This window comes from Colobus angolensis, unplaced genomic scaffold (assembly GCF_000951035.1).
Source record: "Colobus angolensis palliatus isolate OR3802 unplaced genomic scaffold, Cang.pa_1.0 Scaffold217, whole genome shotgun sequence".
NCBI classification, from domain to species: Eukaryota; Metazoa; Chordata; class Mammalia; order Primates; family Cercopithecidae; genus Colobus; species Colobus angolensis.
The window spans coordinates 6,204,769-6,228,856 of NW_012115344.1; the positions used below are offsets into that span (position 1 = coordinate 6,204,769).

The 24,088-nt window shown below is 34.8% G+C and overlaps 1 protein-coding gene across 4 annotated transcripts in view; it reads right to left on the bottom strand.

Moving 5' to 3' along the window:
• Nucleotides 1-325: 325 nt before the first annotated feature.
• Nucleotides 326-24,088, bottom strand: part of PPA2 (pyrophosphatase (inorganic) 2) — a 112,072-nt gene continuing 88,309 nt past the window's right edge. For all 4 annotated transcript variants that reach the window (XM_011943252.1, XM_011943258.1, XM_011943257.1 and 1 more), the window contains 3 exons: nucleotides 17,506-17,575; nucleotides 1,727-1,763; nucleotides 326-528 (listed from right to left, as the gene is read on the bottom strand). In XM_011943252.1, coding sequence (XP_011798642.1) covers nucleotides 500-528; nucleotides 1,727-1,763; nucleotides 17,506-17,575 — 136 coding nt within the window. In that variant the 3' untranslated portion in view covers nucleotides 326-499. The remainder of the gene's footprint in view (nucleotides 529-1,726; nucleotides 1,764-17,505; nucleotides 17,576-24,088) is intronic.

Below are 24,088 nucleotides of genomic sequence, written 5' to 3' on the forward strand. Positions count from 1 at the left end.
TTTTTTTTGAGACAGAGTCTCTCTGTTGCCCAGGCTGGAGTGCAGTGGCATGATCTCTGCTCACTGCAACCTCTGCCTCCTGGGCTAAAGCAATTCTTCTGCCTCAGCCTCCTGCGTAGCTGGGACTACAGGCATGCACCACCAGGCCCAGCTATTTTTTGTATCTTTAATAGAGATGGGGTTTCAACATATTGGCCAGGTTGGTCTCGAACTCCTGACCCCGTGATCTGCCCACCCCAGTCTCCCAAAGTGCTGAATTTACAGGCATGAGCCACTGCACCTGGCCAAAATCTTGTTTTTATATCAATAAATGTTCAAAGGATAGTAATTTAAAATTCTTACTGTTTATTTATATATTGCATAGCTCAAAAAGTTTGAAAAACTGAAGTTTTAACAGGAAGTCAGTAAATGCTCATAGATCCCTTTAGCACTTGGGGGAAAAAGAGCCTTGGAGTCCTTAGAGATAGGAATCTTGACAGCAGAATTTCAGATGTTTCAATCACTTGCCAAGGAAGTGCCATACTTGCTCTGCATTTAAAATGGGGAAAGAGGGTATTGGGGAAGGGATAAAAGAAAGAAGGAGGGAGAAGGGAGTGATTAATAAAATTTAATTGAGACTTTTAGGAAGTACTTAGGCAGATACAAACAGTCATAAACTCTCTATCTAAAGTTGCATTTCTCTATTTAAAGCTATTTCCCTTTAAACTTTTGTCCCAAGTTCTCTAATTTGGCCCAAGCCTTATATAAAGCTATATCAAACATTCTAGAACCTTCCTACTTTATTTCTTGTATCTTTCTGGGTCATTTTAGTCTCTAGCAGACAACACAGAAGTGCTAGAACATGAAAGGTTTAGATAAAGCTCGTATAGTAAAATTTGACTACACAAAAAATACCCCAAATGGGATAGTATTGCAAAGAAACAATTTGTTAGCTTACTATATATGGAATACAGTTTGCTTTCCTATGAAATCATGTCTATGAATTTACTCCTTTCTAAACATGTCATACTTGACTCACAGTAAATAGTTCTCATATTTCTTCCAAATCTGCAACTTGAATATTCTTCTAATATTTTATGTTAAAACAAAAAGCCAAAAGCCTTGCAATATTTTGAAAGACAAATGATGTGTGCACATGCTTAAATTTTGAAAATGTCACTACAGAGCATTTTTACTTGTTTATTAAAATAGCTTCAAATAATGGTAATAAAAATATTGTATTTATTTTTAATTCCACAACAGTATAGGTTTTAAGATCTTCAGCTAAAATAAATGATTCAATAAAATAAGATAAATATCTGAATGTAAGAGGTTTTTTTTTTTTTTTTTTTTTTTTTGGAAATGCGGGTCTTGCTGTGTCACCCAGGCTGGAGTGTAGTGGTGCAGTCACAGCTCACTGCAGCGTCTTTTTTTTTTTTTTTTTTTTTTTTTTTTTTAAATTAAGTCTTTTAAAATTAAATGTGTCAGAACTGGCTGGAATATCTCAGTACTTCAAAAAAAGTCACTGTACAATCAAATCATTTTCTAGACTAGAAAAGTAGTTAAATGCATTTTCTTTATTTTCTGAATTAGAAAATATTTCATCTGAAATTTCAGCAACTATTTTAAAAATATTTCACTTAGCTTATATAGCTTTTCAATTTATCTATTTTTATTTTTTGACTTCTGCTACTGTAAACAAATAAATTTATATGCCTCACTCTTAATGAATCAAAATATACCATACCTTCTTCATTACTTTCTTTATTCGGTGAAGATAATACCTGAAAATAAAAACAGAGAAATAATCTGTTACAATAAATATTTATAAGTGGAAAGCGCATCCAGAAATGTTTTTTCACGAAATTATAGAACAAAGTTTACACACAATGAATCCCTAACCTGAAAAAGGTAAATATTCCCCTTTGCTTTTCATTATCGTTGTTCACTCTTTCAGATAAACAAACCACGGACTGAGAGTAAAATAAAAATACTTGAAAATATTTTTTTAATCTTAACCCATGGAATCCACTGAAGGTCTTGCAGCTGGGAATGAGAAGAAAGGTTTTCTTTCAATTGCTTCCACAGCTGATGTCTTGAAAGTTAAAATCAAGCACACACACACATATTTAAATATACGTTTGTTCATGCTTGCTATAAAACACACACTTGCTATAAAATTTATCTGTTTTCTAGAACTTTAAATTATTGTTTCTGTTTATTCTGATGGCTGGACCAAGATTCTTAGAACAGACAAGTTTAAAGAAACATTTTTCTGAGATAGTTTTTTTCCCCATAATTAAGAACAATACTTTTTAACACTCCATTGGAAGATCCATTTTCCATAAAGAAGAAGCCACAAAGACTATTTAGTTTAAAGAATCATTAGAATTTACATCTATGTGTCCACCATCCAAGTAGAGAAATGAAACATGCCAGGCCCCTCCCCAGCTATGACTCCTTCCTTCCTAGCGATAACCCTACCCTACCCTACCCTGATTTTATAACACACTTTTCAGATTTCAAATTTAATAATTAACTTCTAATTCTCTGAATTTGCTGACCTTCAATAGACAGGAAATACCTGCCTCTAGCATTTGTTAAGTCTGAGGCAGAGATACAAATGTACAAATATACATCTAAATATTTAAAAGTTACAATAACTCAGGCTAACAAGTGATGAATATATATATGAAATGTGTTCCATCTCACTATCTTGATACAAATACCTTTGTAATGACCTAGAAACTCTCATTTAGGATTCCAGACACCTTAGAGACATGTGTCTGGATGTGGCAAAGGAAGGAAAAGAGGCCCTCCTCCTGCTCCACTTCTCTCCCTATTCCAGGCTCCTTTCTGCATTTCAAGGGCCTCATCTGCACATGGGTAGAAATTCAGTAGCCCACATATCTAGGCACCTTTTATCTCCAAACAGCCACCCACTGGCCCCTGCAGAAGTAACGGTGGGTACAAAGTCCACAGAGTCAGGAGTGTGGACCTGGGGAGATGTGTAGCCTGGTTTCTACAGAGGCCCCGGAAACACGCTTAAACCTGTCTGGACAGAGGATTCCAGAGTCCTGGGTAGCCAGGATGTGGTCTAGAATGGGGGCATGCCTCCTAGTGAGTCTAACTTTGGCCCCTTGTGGGGATGTGGTCTAGAATGGGGGCATGCCTCCTGGTGAGTCTATAACTTTGGCCCCTTGGTCTTCTTGCCCTGTGGTAAGATATGTGACTAAATAAGGGCCAAGTATGACCCTCCAAAAAGCAGGATCTGAGGAAGGCTCTCCATGCTTAAATCTGAGGGCAGTACTGAATAGCCACCACTCCACAAGAAGAAAGATTTACATTTCAGCAATATTAAAATATTCCCCATGATAGCTAATTTTATGTGTCAACTTGGAGGGTGTTTTTAGATGAGATTAACATTTAAATCAGTGAACTCTGAATAATGCAGATTGCCCTCCATAATGTTGGTAGGCCCCATCTGATCAGCTGAAGGCTTTAATAGAACAAAAAGAATAGTCTGTCCCAAGCAAAAGGGAATTCTCCAACAGACAGCCATCAGATTTCATCTGTGCAGCTGGCTCTCCTGGGTCTCCAGGCTGCTGGCCTTCACACTGGAACTGCATCATCTGCTTTCCTGAGTCTCCAGCCCGCCAGCCCAACTGCAGATTTTGGACTTGCCAAGCCACTATAATCATGTAAGCCAATTCCTTATAATAAATCTCTTTCTGTATATGCACATCCAATTGGTTCTGATTCTTTGGAGAATCCTAATAAATTCCCTCAAACCATAAACAGTTTAAAGTTATTACTCTTTCTACTCCGTTTTAAGAAAAAACCTGAACAAACAGACTTTGTTTTATTTTCTTTATATATATAAAAAAGGATGGTGTAACCACGTAAATACAATTACAATTTTATCTTTTTTTTGGTTTGTTTGTTTTAGAGGTGGAGTCTCGCTAAGTTGCCCAGGCTGGTCTTGAACTTCTGGGCTCAAACGTTCCTCCCACCTTGGTCTCTCAAAGTGCTAGGATTACAGGCATGAGCCACCGTGCCTGGCCTAAAATTACACTTTTTAAAAACATCCTTTAGTTTTTCCAAGTACTTCAAAAAGAATAAAATCTCTACTCAGCTTGTGCACAAAGAAAAATTCTTAACCATCATTGATTTTGGGGATGGTAGGATTTAAATTTGGGTATGACAGTAACACAACATAAAAATTGTACTCCTTGAGATTAGGCATTTGGGATTTGACGGCTATTTTTCTAAACAGACCATAAATTGGGGTAACCTACTTCTTCTATGAAATTGCTATATACTCCTTAAATTGTGCAGGATGCCTATTTGTGTCCTGAACAATTTAAGGAGAGTATAACAATACAAATTTTTTTTCTTAAATTAGCTGTTTAGATTTCCTGCTTAAAATTAGCAGCTGCTTCTTGTTGGAGCTGCCAAACATTTCAGAGGAATAAAATGTATAGTGTATAAAAATAGAATAATTGAGCAGCTTCTCGTTAACCTAAAAAGTATTACAGAAAAGAAATGAGCAAGCTACTCTAAAACATTTATCATTACATTTTATTTTAAAATAATTTCCAGAATGGTTTTATTTCTTTATTCTTAAAACACATTTCTCAATTGATAGAATATATTCAGAATATACAAAGCCATATGATATATATTTAAATACACACACCCACCCACCCACCCCATCATAGGTAAGTCTGACACTCAGAGATAATGATAAAGTTTGAAGGTAATTTTAAAAATTACCATATTAAAAGAGAAACTATCATTTAAATTTGAAAATATCAATTAAAATGGATTCATGATAAACATTAGCTATTTGACTCTTTATCTACAGTCAATGATTTTCTGGTGCTTAAACATAATGACAAATATAACATTTACTTACAGAAAATGGAACAAAGAAATGTATGGAGCAGTACCCAAAAGATCACTAATCCCAATTCTTCACTCTCAGGGGATACTATGATTACATTTTCATTGTAAGAAACTAAACAAATAACTTTTAGTTACTTACTTCTAATTTCTTTTAATGTAATACCTCATCTAATTTCTTAGTAGGAAAAGAATGTGGACATCCCCTACTCACCCAAGATAAATTATCCACCAACAATGAGTATTGTTTTATAGTCTCATTCTAAAAATGCTATTTCCATGGCTGGGTGTAGTGGCTCATGCCTGTAATCTTAGCACTTTGGGAAGCCAAGGCAGGTAGATCCACTTGAGCTCAGGAGTTTGAGACCAGCCCCAGTAACACAGTGAGACCGTGTCTTTAATTAATTAATTAATAAAAATGTTATCTACTCCTCTTCCTCATCCCAAAAATCCTTCTCATTATCTTTATATCTTTAATTGCTTTCAAACAAATCTAATGGTTTCATTACCAAAGTATTCCTTTCTTTTCTATTTATGTATAAACTGTATTTTAAATATGAACTGTTAATACAACTGCTCTGTGCTTAAGTATCTCTCTTTCAAATAACTCTACCAGGTCCCTATAAGCATTTTCACCTGCAAGTTACATTTGTTCAAATGAAGAAACATGACACACCGAACCAATATAAAGTATCCTGCTTTACTATATCTAACACAGGGATTGACATTATGTCATTTTACTAAAAGAGTTCAAAATTAAAGGGAAAGAAAACAGGTTCCCAATTTTTCATTCAGGTGATGCAAGGTTTTAGTTGAATTAAAGTGTCTTGGACATTGTCTTTCTTTTTTTTTCTTTTTAGAGACAGGGTTTTACCATGTTGGCCAGGCTGGTCTCGAACTCCTGAACTCAAGTGATCCACCCGCCTAGGTCTCCTTAAATGCTGGGATTACAGGTGTGGGCCACCGCGCCCAGTCAGACATTATCTTTCTGCATTGTATTTCCACACTTCATAAGGCAGTTATGCTACATTCATTTTACTTTTCACATAATCCTTTTCTGATTTTTTGCTTTAGAATCAACAAAATATGTCCAATTCTTAGTCATTTATAAAGAAGACATAAAAATATTTTAAGTTCACATAAGTTTAATCTCTTAATACTTCCTCATCAAGCATGCATTTAAATGGCTAGTAGCTAAGTAAGTGATTGGTTTTACTTTCACTAACTTTGTCTACCATCTGGTGGTAATGTACAGCAGGGCTGTTAAGGGGCAAAAAGAGAAAGAAGAGGGAGAAATAACACTAAAATAATGTCTTTTCTTCAGAAATCAGGGTCTGGTTCTAATCAGACCCTGACTTATGAAGAAAAGACATTATTTAAAACATTTTAAAATGAATTCCCATAAGGATGTTCATTCTCAGGGTCATAAAACAAATCTGTGTGACATAAATATTGTAGTGTGATTTTACTAGAAAATTACATCCTAAGATCAGTTCTACTCCAAAAGAAAATACAGTCAGTCCTCTTTGATGGAGAGATAGCTTTGATTAAAGTGAGTGCCCTTAGAGGGAAGTACTTCTTGCCTAGGTAGTCTGAGGGGTCAAAGCAGCCCTGGTGAAGAGAGGGTATCCCAGTCAGACTAACCAGAAGCCAGGGAATGCCTTCTCCTTGTGGACCATGCAAGGAAGCTGTTACTGTCATGTCATCAGGAAAGCCCTAAATAGAGATAAAGGCTATACCCAAAGGAACCATATAGGGAACATGCTGTTATAAGTTCTATCCAAGAACTCTATAATGAACTCCACCATTCTTCTGCGGGTCATTACTTCTCCTACTTATAACTATTTAAAATATTCATTAATTGGTATTTTCTTATTAGAATGCAGAATCCCTAAGAGTGTGGTTCTAAGCTGACTGCTTTATTCATCCATCTTGTTGTGACCCTTAGGAAAAATAAAACACGGTTTTGGTGTGATTTTTGTTTAAGTGCTATTATTCTGAACGATAACAATGCCTCAGACTCACATGAGATGCTTATATTGATGGACTCACCTAAAGTCCTTCACCTGGATTCATCTTTGAGTCTCTACATAAATGCCAATATGCATTTTGGGATGAAATAGATGGCCACGCTACATGCTGATGTTAACTGCCACTGGGATTCACCTATGGCCTTGGCCTCCTGAATGCACTGCTTTTTACCATTCAGCTAAGAAGTCTTGCACCAACTATAAGACGACCATCCAAATTTTACACACTATGGATATTGTTGCGTTACTGAAGAAATAAGATCTACCAAATGTAGCCAGAAACAATACATTTATACTGAAGTTCCAATTCCCCCTTGACTTTTTTACTTCAAAACACTATCCATTTAGCATCCCACGTACCATCATCACTATCATCTGAGTCTTGTATGCTCCAGGTTTATCTGAGACTAGTTTTAGTGGAAATCTGTCCATGAACAGGCAAAAACAAAGTCAGACTGAGGGTGCTGAGACCTCTCTGAGAGGCCTTCTATCTGCCCAGTTTTAGAAGTCTTTAACCTTTTGAACTTCTTCCATCACTACTACAAGCTAGAGGTTCACAGTGGCATGGGTCTGGTTCCCTAGAACTGAGCAAGCGTATAACTACTTAACTCTTCTTGGCCTGAATTCTAGATTGTAAGAGTTTTAAATCCCTGGAGTTAGGCTGTGCACATGTCTGAGGCAGGTCTGGGAATCCTTTAGCACTGAATATGGCTCTCTCCTGGTTCTATATGACACGAGTTTGTGTGTGGAGCCTCAAAAAGTTCAATCATTTCTCCAGTAAAATGACTACAGTACCAAGTATTAGTGAACCTTACACATTGTTTAATTCAAATTTCCCCCAACTTTGTAAAATGCCTAGAGTGTGCCATTTCCTCAAAGAGGAAAGTGCTTACACAAAGCACAAGGAAGAATTTTGGGAAAAGAATTCCAAGATGGGAAGAGTGGTTAAACCAACTACTTTTCCCCTCCACTTGTTCCGCCTCTTCCTCTTTCCTTTCTTCCTATTAAATTCCCTGAAAGTAGGACTAATTCTCATATGTCTAGAAAAATTAGTAAGGCTGACTTTTCCAATATCCAACAATGGAATGGGTCAACTCAGAAAGAAGTGATATCCTCATCACTAGAAGTATTAAAAGAAGAGGCTGGAATAGAAGGGATTTCTCTCTTTGTGGTCAATTTAACTCAACTAAACTTACAGCAGTAATGACGATAACACCCAACATTTATTGAATACCTTATCTGCTGGACATTTTTACCTGGATTAGTTCATTCAATTCTCCACAACAGCCTGATAAGATACTATTATTATAAGCCCCATTTTATAAATAAGAAATCAAAGATGTAAATAAATTAAAATTTGCCTCAGGTTATAAATTAAGGAACTGAGATTTGGACCCAGACAATCTGACTTCAGAAAAAAAATTTTTTTTTCCAAAAGATGTGTCATTAGACTAACACTGACCTGAAATAAACTACATGTAAAGTCTGTAATTTGATAAGTTTTGACATATATACACTCATGAAGCCATCAATATAATCAAGATAATAAACATATTCACCACTATTCCTAAAAGTTTCTCCATGCTCTTAAAAATGAGACTGGAAAATCCTCCTTCCTGTCTCTCTCTGATCTGGTTTGCATCATTATACATTAGCTTGTATTTCCTAAAATTTTATATAAATGGTATGATAAAATGTATATGATACGTCTATTTTCACTCAATATATTTTTTTAAAACATTCAGCCATATTGTGGCATGTATCAATAACCTATTCCTTTTTATTACTGAGTAGTATTCCTCATAAATATACTACAAAGTGTTTATCCATTCATCTACTGATGAACATTTGGGTTGTTTTCGGTTTCTGTCTATTACAAAGAAAGCTGCTGCAAGCATTTGTGTACAAGTCTTTGTATGGAAATACACTTCCTTTTATCTTGGGTAAATATATACGAGTGGAATGACTTGATCACATGGATCGCATGCTATGATCGCATGGTATGTATGTGTTTAACTTTTCAAGAAAATACCAAATTGTTCTCCAGATGGTTGTACCATTCTGCATTCTAACCAGCAGTAAATGAGAATTGTAGTTCCTCCACATCCTTGCTAACAGTTGGTTTGGCTGGTCTTTTTACTTTTAGACATCCTAAAAGTATGTATTAGCACGCATTGTGGTTTTAAATCTGCATTTAATAACTAAAGTTGAGCATCACTTCATGTGTTTCTTTGCCTTCTTTATAGATTTGGTGAAGTGCTCATTCATATATTTTGTACTTTTTAAAAAATTCTTTTTTCGGGTCATCCATCCATTTACAGAGCCATATATTGTACATCTTTAAAAACTGAATGTTTTGTTTACTTGAGTTGTGAAAGTTCTTTATATATTCTGAACACAAGTCCCTTTATCAGATATATAATTTTCAAATATTTTCTTGTAGTCTGTAGCTTCTTTTCATTCTCCTAAGAATGTCTTTTGTAGAACAGACATTTTTTTATTTTGATGAAGTCCAATTTATCATTTTAAAGAACAGATTGTGCCTTTGGTGTCATATCTAAGAAATACTGTCTAAACCAAAGTCAAAATAAGTTTAAGTTTTGTGCCTTAAATTTAGGTCTAGGATCCATTTTAGACAATTATAGACAGTGCAAAACTGAAAAGTGTTTTTAAAAATATGAATAACCAATTATTTAAGCACTATTTGTTGAAAAAAAAATCATTTTGAAAATCAGTTGTCCATATATATGTAGGTCTATGTGTAGATTTGGTTACATTAATCTATCTTTATGCCATTACTATATTCTCTTGAATATATTCTCTTGATTATTGCAGATATATATATATATAAAGCAACTAAGCAACTATTTTTGTATACTGGCTCTTGTTGCCCAGACTGGAGTGCAATGGCACGATTTTGACTCACTGCAACTTCTGCCTCCCAGGTTCAAGCGATCCTCCTGCCTAAGCCTCCCCAGTGGCTGGGATTACAGGTATCCACCATCACGCCTGGCTAATTTTTTGTATTTTTTTTTTTTGAGACAGAGTCTCGTTCTGTCACCCAGGCTGGAGTGCAGTGGCGCGATCTCAGCTCACTGCAACCTTCGCCTCCTGTGTTCAAGTAATTATCCTGCCTCGGCCTCCTGAGTAGCTGGGATTACAGGCGTGCGCCACCATGCCCGCCTTATTTTTGTATTTTTAGCAAAGATGGGGTTTCACCATGTCGGCTAGGCTGGTCTTGAACTCCTGACTTCAGGCGATCCACCCATCTTGGCCTCCCAAAGTGCTGGGATTACAGGTGTGAGCCATTGCAACCAGCCTGCAATTGTTTGCTATATTAATCTCATGTCCTGCAATCTTACTAAGCTCACTTATTCTAGTCGTTTTTAGGTAGAATTTGTTGAACTTGCTACAGAGACATTCATGCCACTTCCCTCACAATCTGAATGCCTTTTGCTTCTTTTTATTGCCTTATTGCACTGGCTAGAACCTTCAGTACAATGCTGAACAATAGTAGTAGAAGCCAACTGGCCTTAGAGTTGTGCTTGTAGAAAGGTTTTTTACAAAAGATCGTTTCCTTCCTTTCTTCGTTGCTTCATAATATATTTGTTATATTTTTCAAGGTTAGAAAAAAGTGTCACAAAATGTGAGAAAGATGATTATAACTTTCATAATTTGTTGTTAGCTCATGTGATTTCTCACTAACACATGTTAATAGGGAGAGACAAATAAACTGGGCTTCAGTAGCTACCAATCTTACAAATTTAGGCAGGTCTAGGGCACCCGATTAGCCAGGCATCGTGTTTTATAAGGTACAATATTCTTGTTCTACTTCCATGTTGAAAAGTCATAGAATTAGGCTGGTGTGATAGGGCAGTAAGCAATGTAGTCAAACAAGGGCCTCTTATATTTCTAAGTCATTTTACCTAATTGGTGTCCATTCCACAAGGAGACTGGGAAGAATGAATCAGGATCCTAGCCCCATGGCCAAATAATTGCACCAGTCATTGGTATGATTCTGGACCCACATGGATTGCCCACAATACAGGCAAGAAAGTGACCAGGACAAAGGAAGATGTTGGATTATTTAGTAGTATCTTTATGACCTCTATTAAAATGAACATTTGTCCAGTCTTTACATGGCAGAGCTGTATTCTGAGCTTAAAATACAACAGAAATAACAATAATGTAAGAGATCACAGAAGAAAAGCAATAAAGAGAATTCATTATAAATAAAAAAAAAAAGAAAGGTTTTTAAGTACAAATTTAATTTGTTTATGCCTATGTCTTCTTCAGTGAGCTTTGGTAGTTTATGTATTTCAAGGCATCTGTCAATTTCATGCAGGCTGTCAAATTTATTGATATAAAATAAGTTCATATTGTCTTATTTTTCTCTTAATATCTGTAGAATTAGCAGTGATACTACTTGTTTCGTGCCTTACTTTGAAAAATGTTTCTTCTTTTCTTTCCTGATCATTCTGCCTAAAGGTTTATCAGTTTTACGGTCTTCTCAAAGAACTAGCTTTGGCTTCATTAATCTTTTTAAATTGTTTTTCTGGGCATATAAATTTTTTAAATTACGAAATACTTCAAACATATTCTGTATGCAGAGACTATTACAACACATACCTACTCTCTAGATTTAGAAGAGTTAATATTGTCATTTCAGATCTTTATAACTGAAGTCTTTCTCCCTGTATATTAAAAATAAAAATCTTATTTACTCTCCTCCCTTCTCAGAGGTAACTTTCGGCCACCGTGCTGAAATTGATGTTTACTTTTCTTATTTATGTTTCTAAAATGTAATACTATATATGTTTGTATTCATAAAAAATATGTGCTACTGCTTTTTAAAAAATACATAAACGGTACATACTGTATGTGTCCCACTTTTTTCACCCAGTCTCTTATCAATAGACATTTAATTCCGTTTCTGATTTTTCCATTTCTGATCATAAACACATGTATAGTGTCTCTGTAAGATGTGTACCTAGAAGGTAATTTCTGAGTAGTGAATTATAAGCATCAAGTTTACTAGAAATTACTTAATGTTCTTCAAAGTAGTTTTAGCCATCTATATGCCTATCATACCATCAAGTATGAAAGGTTCCCTTTCTTCACTTGCCTAAAAACTCTTGGTATTAACAGACTTTTAAACTTCTGGTAATCTACAACTGTAAAATTGTATTGTGTTTTATTTTGATCCCACTAATTACAAGTAAGATAAAGCAAATTATGATGTTTAGTGGTCATTGTATGTTTCCTCTTTGGTGAGCTGTCTATTCATGCTCTTTACACATTGTTTTTCTACTGGGTTATCTTTATCTTGTGAGTTTGAATAAGTTATTATTTTAGATGCTAGTCCCTTTATCATTTATATGAAAATATCTCCTTCCAATCAATGGCTTATCTTGTAACTTATTTTAAGGTTTCTTCTACTGTTTACAGTTTTTTTCCCCCTTTACTTAAATTTATTAATCTTTTCTAGTTTACTCTTGGCCCTTTACTATTTCATATACATTTTAGAATCACCCTGTGAGGTTCAGTGAAAACCTCACTGGGATTCAGATGAAAAAAACAGACTGACTTCATTAATTAATATGGGAAAAATTGCCATCTGCATGATTAAGTATTGTTTTACAAGTTTATTGGGGTTTTCTATTTATTCTTGATTTGATATTGGCAATTTATATTTTAAACAAAATTCTCAATTCATCTGTGTTTGGAAAGTTGTTGCAAAAAGCTTTTCAGTATTCTCTTCTGATTATTTAAATATGTCTTATGCCTGTAGTTATGTCTTCACTTTAATTCTTGCTATTTTTATTTGTGTCTATTCTATTTCATCGTCTTTCTTGCCACAGGTCTATATAATTAGTCTTTAAAGAAAGAAAATGCAGCACTTGTTTTAGTTGATCCTATCATTATTTGTTTTCTGTTTCATCAAATATTTACTCTATTTTCTTCTAATATAAAAAGTCAGAAAAATGAACAGAGTAATTGTTAAGTTGAACTTCTATAATTTTCTTTCATTTCTGCTATATTGTATACATTTAATTTCTCAAGAACTATTTTTGCTGCATTACATAAGTTTTACCATACATTGACTCAGTTGTCTTTCAATTTTAAATATTTTAGCTTTAAATATAAATTATTTATATTTATTCAGGCCTGATTTATTTATAAGTACTTTTAAATTTCCAAACACATAAACGTGTGTTTTCTCTTAATATTTTCATAATTGATTATATTGTAGACAGAGTATGTGGTCTGCATGACAGTAAGTCTTTTGCAACTCTATCTGTGGTCTCATATCTACTCAATTTTTGGAAATGTGCACATGTACTTGAAAAATTATGTATTCACTAATTATGTATGTCCATTAGATTAATCTTGTACATTTTGTTTGAATATTCTCAACATTCCCAAAATAATATTTAGCTAAAGGGTCCTAAACGTAGCATCTTAACCCCCAATAGTCAAATCAAATATCTTTAAGGACTATCAACTAATATTATCTGAAAGGCAAATCATGTCTTTGCATATACACACACACATGCACACACAAACACACATTTCTTTGTTCTCTATAAATGCTCTGAGCCTTGCTCCCTGAAATAAAGATCCAACTGTTAGTCACAAAATTCTCAAGTACTGGGAAAGAATCTCATATCTTTTGGCTATAAAATCACGTGAAGGTTAAAAAGAAAAAAAAAACTTTACAAAAAGAAATGTAGGCTGGGTGCGATGGCTTACACCTGTAATCTCAGTGCTTTGGGAGGCTGAGGTAGGAGGACTGCTTGCGGCCAGAAGTCCGAGGCCAGCCTGGGCAATATAGTGAGACCCCCCACTACCAAAAACTAGAAAAACTTCGCCAGGTGTGGTGGCACATCCCTGTAGTCCCAGCAACTTGGGAAGCTGAGGTGGGAGGATCAATTGAGCTCAGGAATTCAAGGCTGCTGTGAACTGTATGATCATGCCACTGCACTCTAGCCGGGGCGGCAGAGCTAGAACCTGTGTCTCAAAAAAAATAATAATAATAATTGAGTAGTCCTGCAGTTGAACTATTACATATAGGGTCCTGTTGCCAGGGTCCACATGCTATAGCTCACTGAGAGCACTCTCTCTGCCTTTTATGGTTCCCTAGTGTGTTGGGATCAAATGAACAAAACTTGTTACCATACAGTCATGCTGTGATCATATATAGTTCAAACATCTATATTTGTAAACAAAGCCCAATAATCATTTTGATCATTTAAATTCTCCTTCTGAAATCTTTTCAGATCTATCCTTCTTAAGATCTCTAACCTAAGTATGATAAATTACTTCTGTAGATATTTTCTATTTTGTTTCTAAGATGGTTCTTAATAATATTCATCAATTTGTTAGTTTATATTTTATTTTTCTTGGATATTCTGACAATATTTTTCCTAACTGATTTGTACACATTGTTGGATGACTAACAATTTGTTTAGTTTCAGTGTCACACTTAATTGTGTTTTGATCAATACAGTTCATCCAGCATATACTTCCTACAATAGTTCTATTAACCACTGAAAAGTTTAGTCGATTTCTTTTCTTTGTCTATTTTAAAAGTACAAAGCAGTTAACCATATTCTAAAATCTCAATCAACATGTCCTGAGTATTCTAGCAATATGCATCTCAAAAGTGAAAACTTCCATTACTGTCTGGCCTTTTAATGACCATACTTTGGACTCATTTAACACCTACAGATAAGTCTCAAGATAATATTACTTAGGTACATGTTAGACTTGTTAATTTGCTCATTCTAAGCTACTAACAAAATCTGGGTCTTCTAATTTGTTTCATACAAACCCAGGACTTGATACGGTCTGAATCTGATCAAGTATGATGAATGACTTCTGCTTCTGTGTCTTCAATTATTCTAAGCAATTAAAGGACAAAAAAAAAAAAACCACACAAAAGCAAAAACAAAAACTGACAGCACTTTGAAGACTGTACAATATGCAGTACACAGCAAAATGAAGAGACATGGAAATATACACCTAAATAATTCTGATTCAAACACTTCAATGTAATTCTGAAGAGACGAAATGAGACAAAATGCTTTTATGACAAAGAATTTCATTATTACAAATTAAACTTTATATGAGAAGGGTGTTAACTAATCTGGGCTCTAAGAATCCCAAATCATTCATGAGGGTGCTAATGGGGTAATTCTTTGACTTACAAATATTTAATGATGAAAACTAGCATACATGAAGTTCCACTGAGCTAGTAAAGAGGCACTGGTTTCTCTAATTTGTGAATTTCTGATGCAGTATTCTCAGTGAAAAATTATTCAGTATAGTGTGTTCTTCATTATTATAAAGCTCAATCAAGTTACCAAGCCAGGTAATTAAAGCTGTATGTTAACCTTTCTGAATTATAATCTTATTCCTCTAATCTAAATAGATCATATATATGTCCTCCAATTTTTTTTTATTGTTTTGCCACTAATGTGATAGAAAGCAATGAAAAAAAAACAGGATCTAATACAGAAACTTTGAGCCTGTGGCTAATTTTAAGACAAGTATCTACTATATTATTTATGAATCTACAACTGAAATACATGGAATAGACTTAATCTGAGATTAGTGAGATAGATTGCTTGTACAAAGATGAAAAGTTTTTGTTTCCCTTCATTTTTATCCTTAAAGAAGTAATGAAAACCAAATTCTGAATATAATCTACATAGATACAAAACTGATAACTTGGAGAAAATAATGTGGCCTGCATTATTGTGACAGCTTCCTTGTATCTTCTCTAATCTAATTATGGCCTACAGCCCATTCTCACCAATGCAGCCAGAATGATCTTGTTAAAATCAAAGTCAGATTAGACCACTCCTTTGCTGAAAATATTTTAATGGTTCCCTACCTCATTCAGAATAAGAAACACAATCCTTAAATAGCCTGCACAGAGTCTTTCATAATCGACCCCCATTTTCAAACCCAGATCCAAACATTTCCCATCTCATCTCCTCCTTTCTCCCCATACTTTCTCTTCTCTACCAGTCACTATGGTCACCTTGGGTGTTTCTTGAATACCTCAGAAATCCTCTTGCCTCAGGGCCTTTGGGAGTGTGGCCTTGAATGTTCTTCCTTCACCGGACCTTACCTTCTACAATTCTTGGCACATATGTGAGCCCTCCTCTTAATAAGGCTGTGGCTGACCGCTTTTTTAATAACTACAACTCCTATCCCACTTCTGGCATTTTATCCCCTTGTCTCTGCTCATTTTTGTCATTTTTCAGAAGGCATTTATTGCTCTCTGAAATGTTCATTATTTTACTTGCATATTTCCTTCTTATCCATCTCTCCAGATAAAATGCAAGCTACACAAGGGCAGAGGTTTTTGTATCTTTGCTTTAATACTGCATTCCCAGCACCTATATCTTACCACATAACAGGCACTAGATAGCCAATACATTAGTGGGGGAAAAAAAACCCAATAAATTAAAAGCAGCCACAGTGATCAGCTAACATTTAGGAACATTTTAGTTCTTCTTGGTGTAAAGATCTAAATTCACTAGTTTTTCAACCTCATGGTTCTTAAAAACCCTTAATTTATAAATGATATTTCTAGCCTAAGACCACTCCTAAATACACTTTATATAAGCAGTATTACTTGATTATCTGAATATAAATTTTCTAATTTAGTGATCTCCGAATCAGTCATTAATTTACTAATAAATTCAGTTGCCTCTATGCAGCATTATCACTAAGACATATAAAAATCCAAGGATATCATCTCAGCTTACAGAAGGAAAGCATGTGAGACAGCCAAACTAAAGGGAAATAAAAAAGCATAAAAAAGCAAAGGGTCTTACCAATTTTATTTTTCTTAAGGTGAAAAACGTAATTTTATTTTATTTTCAATTTTTTTTTTTTTTTTTTTTTGAGACAGAGTTTCACTCTGTTGGCCTGGCTAGAGTGCAGCAGCACAATCTTAGTTCACCACAACCTCTGCCTCCCAAGTTCAAGTGATTCTTGTGCCTCAGCCTGCCAAGTAGCTGGGATTACAGGCATGTACCACCAGGCCCAGCTAACTTTTTATATTTTTAGTAGAGATGGGGTTTCGCTATGTTGGCCAGGCTAGTCTCAAACTCCCGGCCTTAAGTAATCCACTCGCCTTGGCCTCCCAAAGTGGTGGGATTACAGGAATGAGCTCCCATGCTGGGCCAATTTTATTTTTCTTAAGCTGGAACTGTGCCAATAGCCAGTTCCAGTGTAGACACTGGACAGAAGATAATTCATGGAGATACAACAGTACAGAGGAGAGCATATTTATATAAACAATAATAAACTGATGATAAGAAAAACAGCATCATATGAAATTAGCTAACTGGTTAATGTACTTTCAAATACAAAATTTAAAAACTCAACTAAAAGGTTTTAAAGTTTTTCATTTAAATTCCTTGAATTAAAAAAGTAGATTTCAGTGTGATTTGTAAACTTTATGCTTCTCAAAAGGACTTGACACATTTCATTGCTAGAGATTTCAGAATTTCTACTAGACTTCCTATGACATTTATAAGATGAAAGGATGTCTTGGACATTTGCCCCTTACCGATTCAACTAATGATCTTGCTTCCTCTTGAGTGCAACAGAAAGGGCTATCAGATATCTGCAAGTTTGTGCTGGAGAGGAAAAGAGAATGTTATTATTAAACAGGATAAAAAGAAACAACTACCAATAAAAACCCCAAAAACTAACTCCAAATACTCCACATCAGTTGTATACTTTCAACCAATGACTAGAAACTGAATGAATAAAAATTAAGACAATGAAAATTATTGTATATTCTTTCAGGCAAGGTTATAAGTATAGAGTAGTCCACAGCAAAGCACTCTCCAGAATGACAAAATATTTTTTAAAATTGTATTACACAAATCCTAATAATTTCCAGGTATATATAAAAAGCTACACCACAATTGCACTTCACCTTTATTGAAGAAAAGAGGAAGCAAATTTGACCCACAGAATGGGACCTAGGATAAATTTTCCTCTAAGCAAGGTGACAAACGTTGTAATGAGCTACTTAAAGTTTTTGTAGAATCTCTTTCAAAGATAAGGAGATTAAAGAGGAAACTATACGAATATAAAGTTTGTTTTCTTATACGTAGGGAAGTTCAGCCAGGCATAGAAATAGCAGCTCCTTCCCTGACTAGGGAAGGCTCCATAGCGTCAAATGCCTTTCCTATACCTCTAAAAGCATGCCACTCATTACATATTGCCAATCTCTAGACAAAAGCAAAAGCATTATTCCTCTGAAACATATTAAGACTGATTTTTAAAAATTTCATCAAAGGAACAGGCAGATTAAAATGGATAAAGAAAGAGGTGGTAGAGAAGGGAGTTAAAGCCAAATTAACTTTTTTAAATAGAAGAAAAAGTGATTAGCAGAACCCTAAAAGATAAAATAATAGGTAAAACACACGTAAACATATTCTCAAGTGAACCTAAGGATATACATTATCAAATTTATTTTCACAATAGCTTTGTGAAATATGTTGAGATATCAGTGATAAAAAAAATCTGTCTATATGACCCTGAGTATACAGCGATTATAATAAGTGGTCATTTTGGTTTCTATCCAGACTCCCAGTGTGGGATTCATTTTCATTCTTGGCATGAATAGAATTTGATGAAAGTTAGCAGTAACATCTTTAAGGCTAAGCTTTTTTGCCACCATGGCACACGTTTACCTACGTAACAAAACTCCACATCCTGCACATGTACCCTAGAACTTAAAATAAAAGTTGAGGGAAAAAGAAAAGATGAAGTTTTTTGTATTCTCTTTTCTACAGCTCACGTTTAAGCAAGTTGAAAATTGAAAAAGGCAGAGCTTTGTAAGTCAGATGTCTCCTTGATGACTGTCAAAAATAAATTTAAAAAGAACCAGGCAAAAAATTAGACGCTGTAAAAAAAGTGCTGGTCCTGTGAAGAAAGTATGGTATACAAAGTACTAATTACAATACATATAATGCTTTTAACATTATAACTAAACCAAAGTAAAACATTCCTTGGAAATTCTGGGAAAAGGATGGTTGGGGGGAGGGTGGTCTTTTCTAGATACAGTTGCCATATAAAATACAGAACAACTAATTACATTTGAATTTCAAATAAGCAACAAACTATTTGTTTGTTAGTATAAGTATGTCCCAAATATTGAAAGATACACACTTACATGGAAAAATATTTGTTATTCTGAAATATTTAAATAGAGGAAAAAGTGATTTAACTGGTGTCCTGTATTTTTAATCTGTTAAATCTGATAACCCTACTTCTTTTTCTTTTTTCCTTTTTTTTTTTTTTTATTATACTTAAGTTCTAGGGTACATGTGCACAACATGCAGGCTTGTTACATATGTATACATGTGCCATGTTGGTGTGCTGCACCCATTAACTCGTCATTTACATTAGGCATATCTCCTAATGCTATCCCTCCCCCCTCCCCCCAACCCACGACAGGCCCCGGTGTGTGATGTTCCCTTTCCTGTGTCCAAGTGTTCTCATTGTTCAGTTCCCTCCTATGAGTGAGAACATGCGGTGTTTGCTGACAACCCTACTTCTAAAGTAATCCTCTATTCTTACAACAAAATGAAACTATGAATAGGAATATTAGAAAACAATGACAATATTTAAGCCAGCACAGTAAAATTTAAAAATATTTAAAATTTTATTTTAATTTTAAAAATGTAAAAAATTTTAAAAAATCTCCAATAAAATGTCTTGACAAGTAACCAGTAGTGGGTATCTTGGGAAAGTAAACTGACCCTGCTATTCTTTCACCTTAAAAAATGTATGAGCGGTTGGGTGCGGTGGCTCACGCCAGTAATCCCAGCACTTTGGGAGGCCAAGGTGGGCAGATTACCTGAGGTCTGGAGTTTGAGACCAGTCTGGCTAGCATGGTGAAACCCCATCTCTATTATAAATACAAAAATTAGCCAGTCATGGTGGCATACACTTGTAATCCCAGCTCCTTGGGAGGCAGAGGCAGGGGAATCACTTGAACCTGGGTGGTGGAGGTTGCAGTGAGCCGAGATGGGGCCACTGCACTCCAGCCTGGGTGACAGAGTGAGGCAATGTCTCAATAACAACAACAACAACAACAACAACAAAAATATATATATATGTTTGTGTATATATATATGTGTGTGTGTATATATGTATATATAAAATAGGATGATATATAAAAATCATCCTAATAGAATGAAAGATTACAAAGTTCCTTCTATTTACCAAATAGGCTCTTCTATCGGCTAAAAACAGTGCCAACATCCTCACTCATGTCCTTTTAGTCAATAATATAGGTAATCTAGCTTGTAAGAACATATATGTATGTAAATATGTGTGTACACATACATATATGTACTTTACCCCCTCTTGGATTTAATAATTTGTACTTTGAATGTTTAAAAGTGTAATAAAAGGCATGATACCAAGAAATATTTTTATTTTTTCTGAACTGGCCTTCATGTAAAAATAGTTGTTTAACATTGATTCATATTTATTAGCCAATTCAAAAAAATCATACTATGTGTCAGGGACTTTTCTAGACGCTGGAGACACAATACTGAATCACGCAGCCCCCCAAGGAGCTTTTAATCTTTAAGATTCTTTTTAGTTCTCAAACTATGACTATGACCTGCCATGGGAAAAGCAGTATAATCATTTAAAGGAGGGATGACTAAGCTTTTAGCACCCACTATAAATGAAACTTAAAAAAAATAATAACTAAAAAGAATGCACTGCTTTCCTTTTTATACTAAGATACTAAATATTATATTTTAAATGTATAAATGTTACATGACCCATATACACCCTTGTTGACCAAAACAAGATGATATTAGAGCAAAAATTCAGTAAAACCAACAATGCTGTGTACAACAAACCCAAATTACATACAAAAACAATAAAGTATATTAGTAGACAGATAATAGTGCTTTAGTGAAGGGAAAACCATTTTTTTCAAGTAAATTTCAAATCAAATAATGGCCCACACTTAGAGAATCCTCAAAGACAGTGTCCAGGATAAAGATATGTCAAGGCTTTTTATTCTGAAGCAAAGTGGTCAAGAAAAAGGGAGAGAGAAAATTTAAAGGGATCAGAATGACAATAATTTTAGACCATAACCTCCAGAGTTTATAAAAGGAAGTGACCTTGGGATAAATGTACACAAAGCCAAAACAACTGAGGCTATCAATACATGAAAAAGTATCATATTACTGGTACCAAAACAGTCATATAGACCAATGGAACCCCAGAAATAACACCACACATCTACAACCATCTGAGCTTCAACAAACCTGACAAAAACAAGCACTGGGGAAATGATTCCCTATTTAATAAATGGTGCTGGGAAAACTGGCTAGCCATATGCAGAAAACTGAAACTGGACCCCTTCTTTACACCTTATACAAAAAACTAACTCGAGATGGATTAAAGACTTAAATGTAAAAACCAAAAACCATACAAACCCTAGAAGAAAACCTAGGCAATATCATTCAGGACATAGGCATGGGCAAAGACTTCATGACTAAAACACAAAAAGCAATTGCAACAAAAGCCAAAATTGGTAAGCTGGATCTAATTAAACTAAATTGCTTCTGCACAGCAAAAGAAATTAGCATCAAAGTGAACAGACAACCTACAAAATGGGAGAATGTTTGCAATCTATCCATCTGACAAAGGGCTAATATCTAGAAACCACAAAGAACTTAAATAAATTTACAAGAAAAAAAAAAAACATCAAAAAGTGGGCAAAGACATTTCTTGAAAGAAGACATTTATGCAGACAACAAACATATGAAAAAAAGCTCATCATCGCTGATCATTAGAGAAATACAAATCAAAACCACAGTGAGATACCATCTCATGCCATGAATGGCAATTATTAAAATGGCAATTATTATCAGAATGGCAATTATTAAAAAGTCAAGAAACAACAGATGATGCTGAGGCTGTGGGAAAATAGGAGTGCTTTTACACTGTTGGTGGGAGTGTAAATTAGTTCAACCATTGTGGAAGACAGTGTGGCGATTCCTCAGGGACCTAGAACCAGAAATACCATTTGACCCAGCAATCCCATTACTGGGTATATACCCAGAGGATTATAAATCAAGGGTAGAACCAGAAATACCATTTGACCCAGCAATCCCATTACTGGGTATATACCCAAAGAAATATAAATCATTCTATTATTAAGACTCATGCACACGTATGTTTATTGCAGCACTATTTACAATAGCAAAGACATGGAAACAACCCAAATGCCCATCAGTGATGGAATGGATAAAGAAAATGTGGTACATATATATCATAGGATACTATGCAGCCATAAAAGGAAATGAGGTCAGGTCCTTTGCAGGGACATGGATGAAGCTGGAAGCCATCATCCTCAGCAAACTAATGCAGGTGCAGAAAACCAAACACTGCATGTTCTCACTTACAAGTGGGAGCTGAACAATCAGAACACATGGACACAGGGAAGGGAACAACACACACTGGGCCTGTTGATGGGGGGATGGGAGGGAGATTATCAGGACAAATGGCTGATGCAGGCAGGGCTTAACACCTAGGTGATGGGTTGATGGGTGCAGCAAACCACCATGGCACATGTACACCTATGTAACAAACCTGTACATTCTGCATATGTATCCTGGAACTTAAGGTAAAAAAAAAAAAAAAAAAGGAAGTACCAGATTAAATATACCTTTCTCTAGGAATGTAAAAAGAAATAACTTCAAGACCTAAATAATTTCGATGAATTGAATATATTTATTTATTTATTCAGTAAGCATATTTAGACTACCTACTATGTCAAGTCCTGCTATCAAGTGCTGAGGTAAAAACTCAATACAAAGTGTTAAAAAAAAAAGATCCACCCCCAGTTCTACATAGAGGTATGTACAGCAGTGATACAACAGCCCAACAAAAATGAAACTGTGCAGAGATGACATCTAAACTGCTTCTTCAAAAATATGAAGATGTCCACTGAAGAAAGACAAGGGGATAGGAAGGAAGAGCCCGAGAGGCTGGAGGGCAGGTTTGGACACATTGTTTAAGAATAGAAGGGTTGGATGAAATCCCATTTTTGAAGGGAATCATAAGGCATTTTTAGGCATAAAAATGAGTCATATTCATACTTTTGAAAGATAATTCTGGCAGTACTATATAGAATATGTTAAACAGGAGAATGATAATAAAAAACGTTTATGAGCAAAGAAATGCTAAGCAACTGAATTAGTCCAGTTTCCCGCCCCCCACCCCGAAATGTCTGGATTAGTTTTATTACATTGTAATGGTTTGCACTTTAAATGTAAGGATAATACTAAATTTCCAGTTGGCCATTATTCTCTTCTTCCCTTTAGGCTTTTTGAATTAAAATATTAAGAAAGCGATTTGCTCAATTCGTCTTGTCAGAATTTATAGCCAAATTCATAAAATGTGCAAATATTTCATAAGAAAGTTTACAAGGTATGTTAATAATAATTATATTCATGCATTATAAGTGTACTACCTTTTTTAAAAATCACTTTTGATTCTATAAAGTGAATTAAAATGCCTTGTATGTTTTCTATTTAAAAATAAAGGTGACATTAAATGACATTTTAGAGGTCCATGTTGAAAATGAGCTAATAAAGCCAATTAATCCATACTAAATATTAAAGAAACACGTTTCCCCTTTTTGAAAGCTACAAGACACTAAATTCACTGGTTCCCTTATATTAAAATTTTCGGTTTAATTCTTTAAACTAGTGCTCTTCATGGACAAATACAAATGTTAGCACTAAGAGCCATTTTGACACCCAAAACTGAAAACTTCACACACATGGACATCAGAATAAAAAATGATGCAAATATTTAATATGAAGTGACTTTTGGCATCTGCATTCCCTGAATAGAAAAGAGGGTTCCCTTTATGTCAGGCATTGCAACAGCCAGAATGGGACTTTTATGAATTCAGGAGTTGACCCACACTGCATCTACTCTGAGAATAATAACCATGTTAAACTTGGAATTCATTAAGTATTCTCTCTCCATGGTAGTAATAAGAAATAATAACAACAAGAATAATAATAATAGCTAACACTTATGTAGCTTTTACTCTGGACCAGGCACTGTTTGAAACACTTTCTATTTATTTT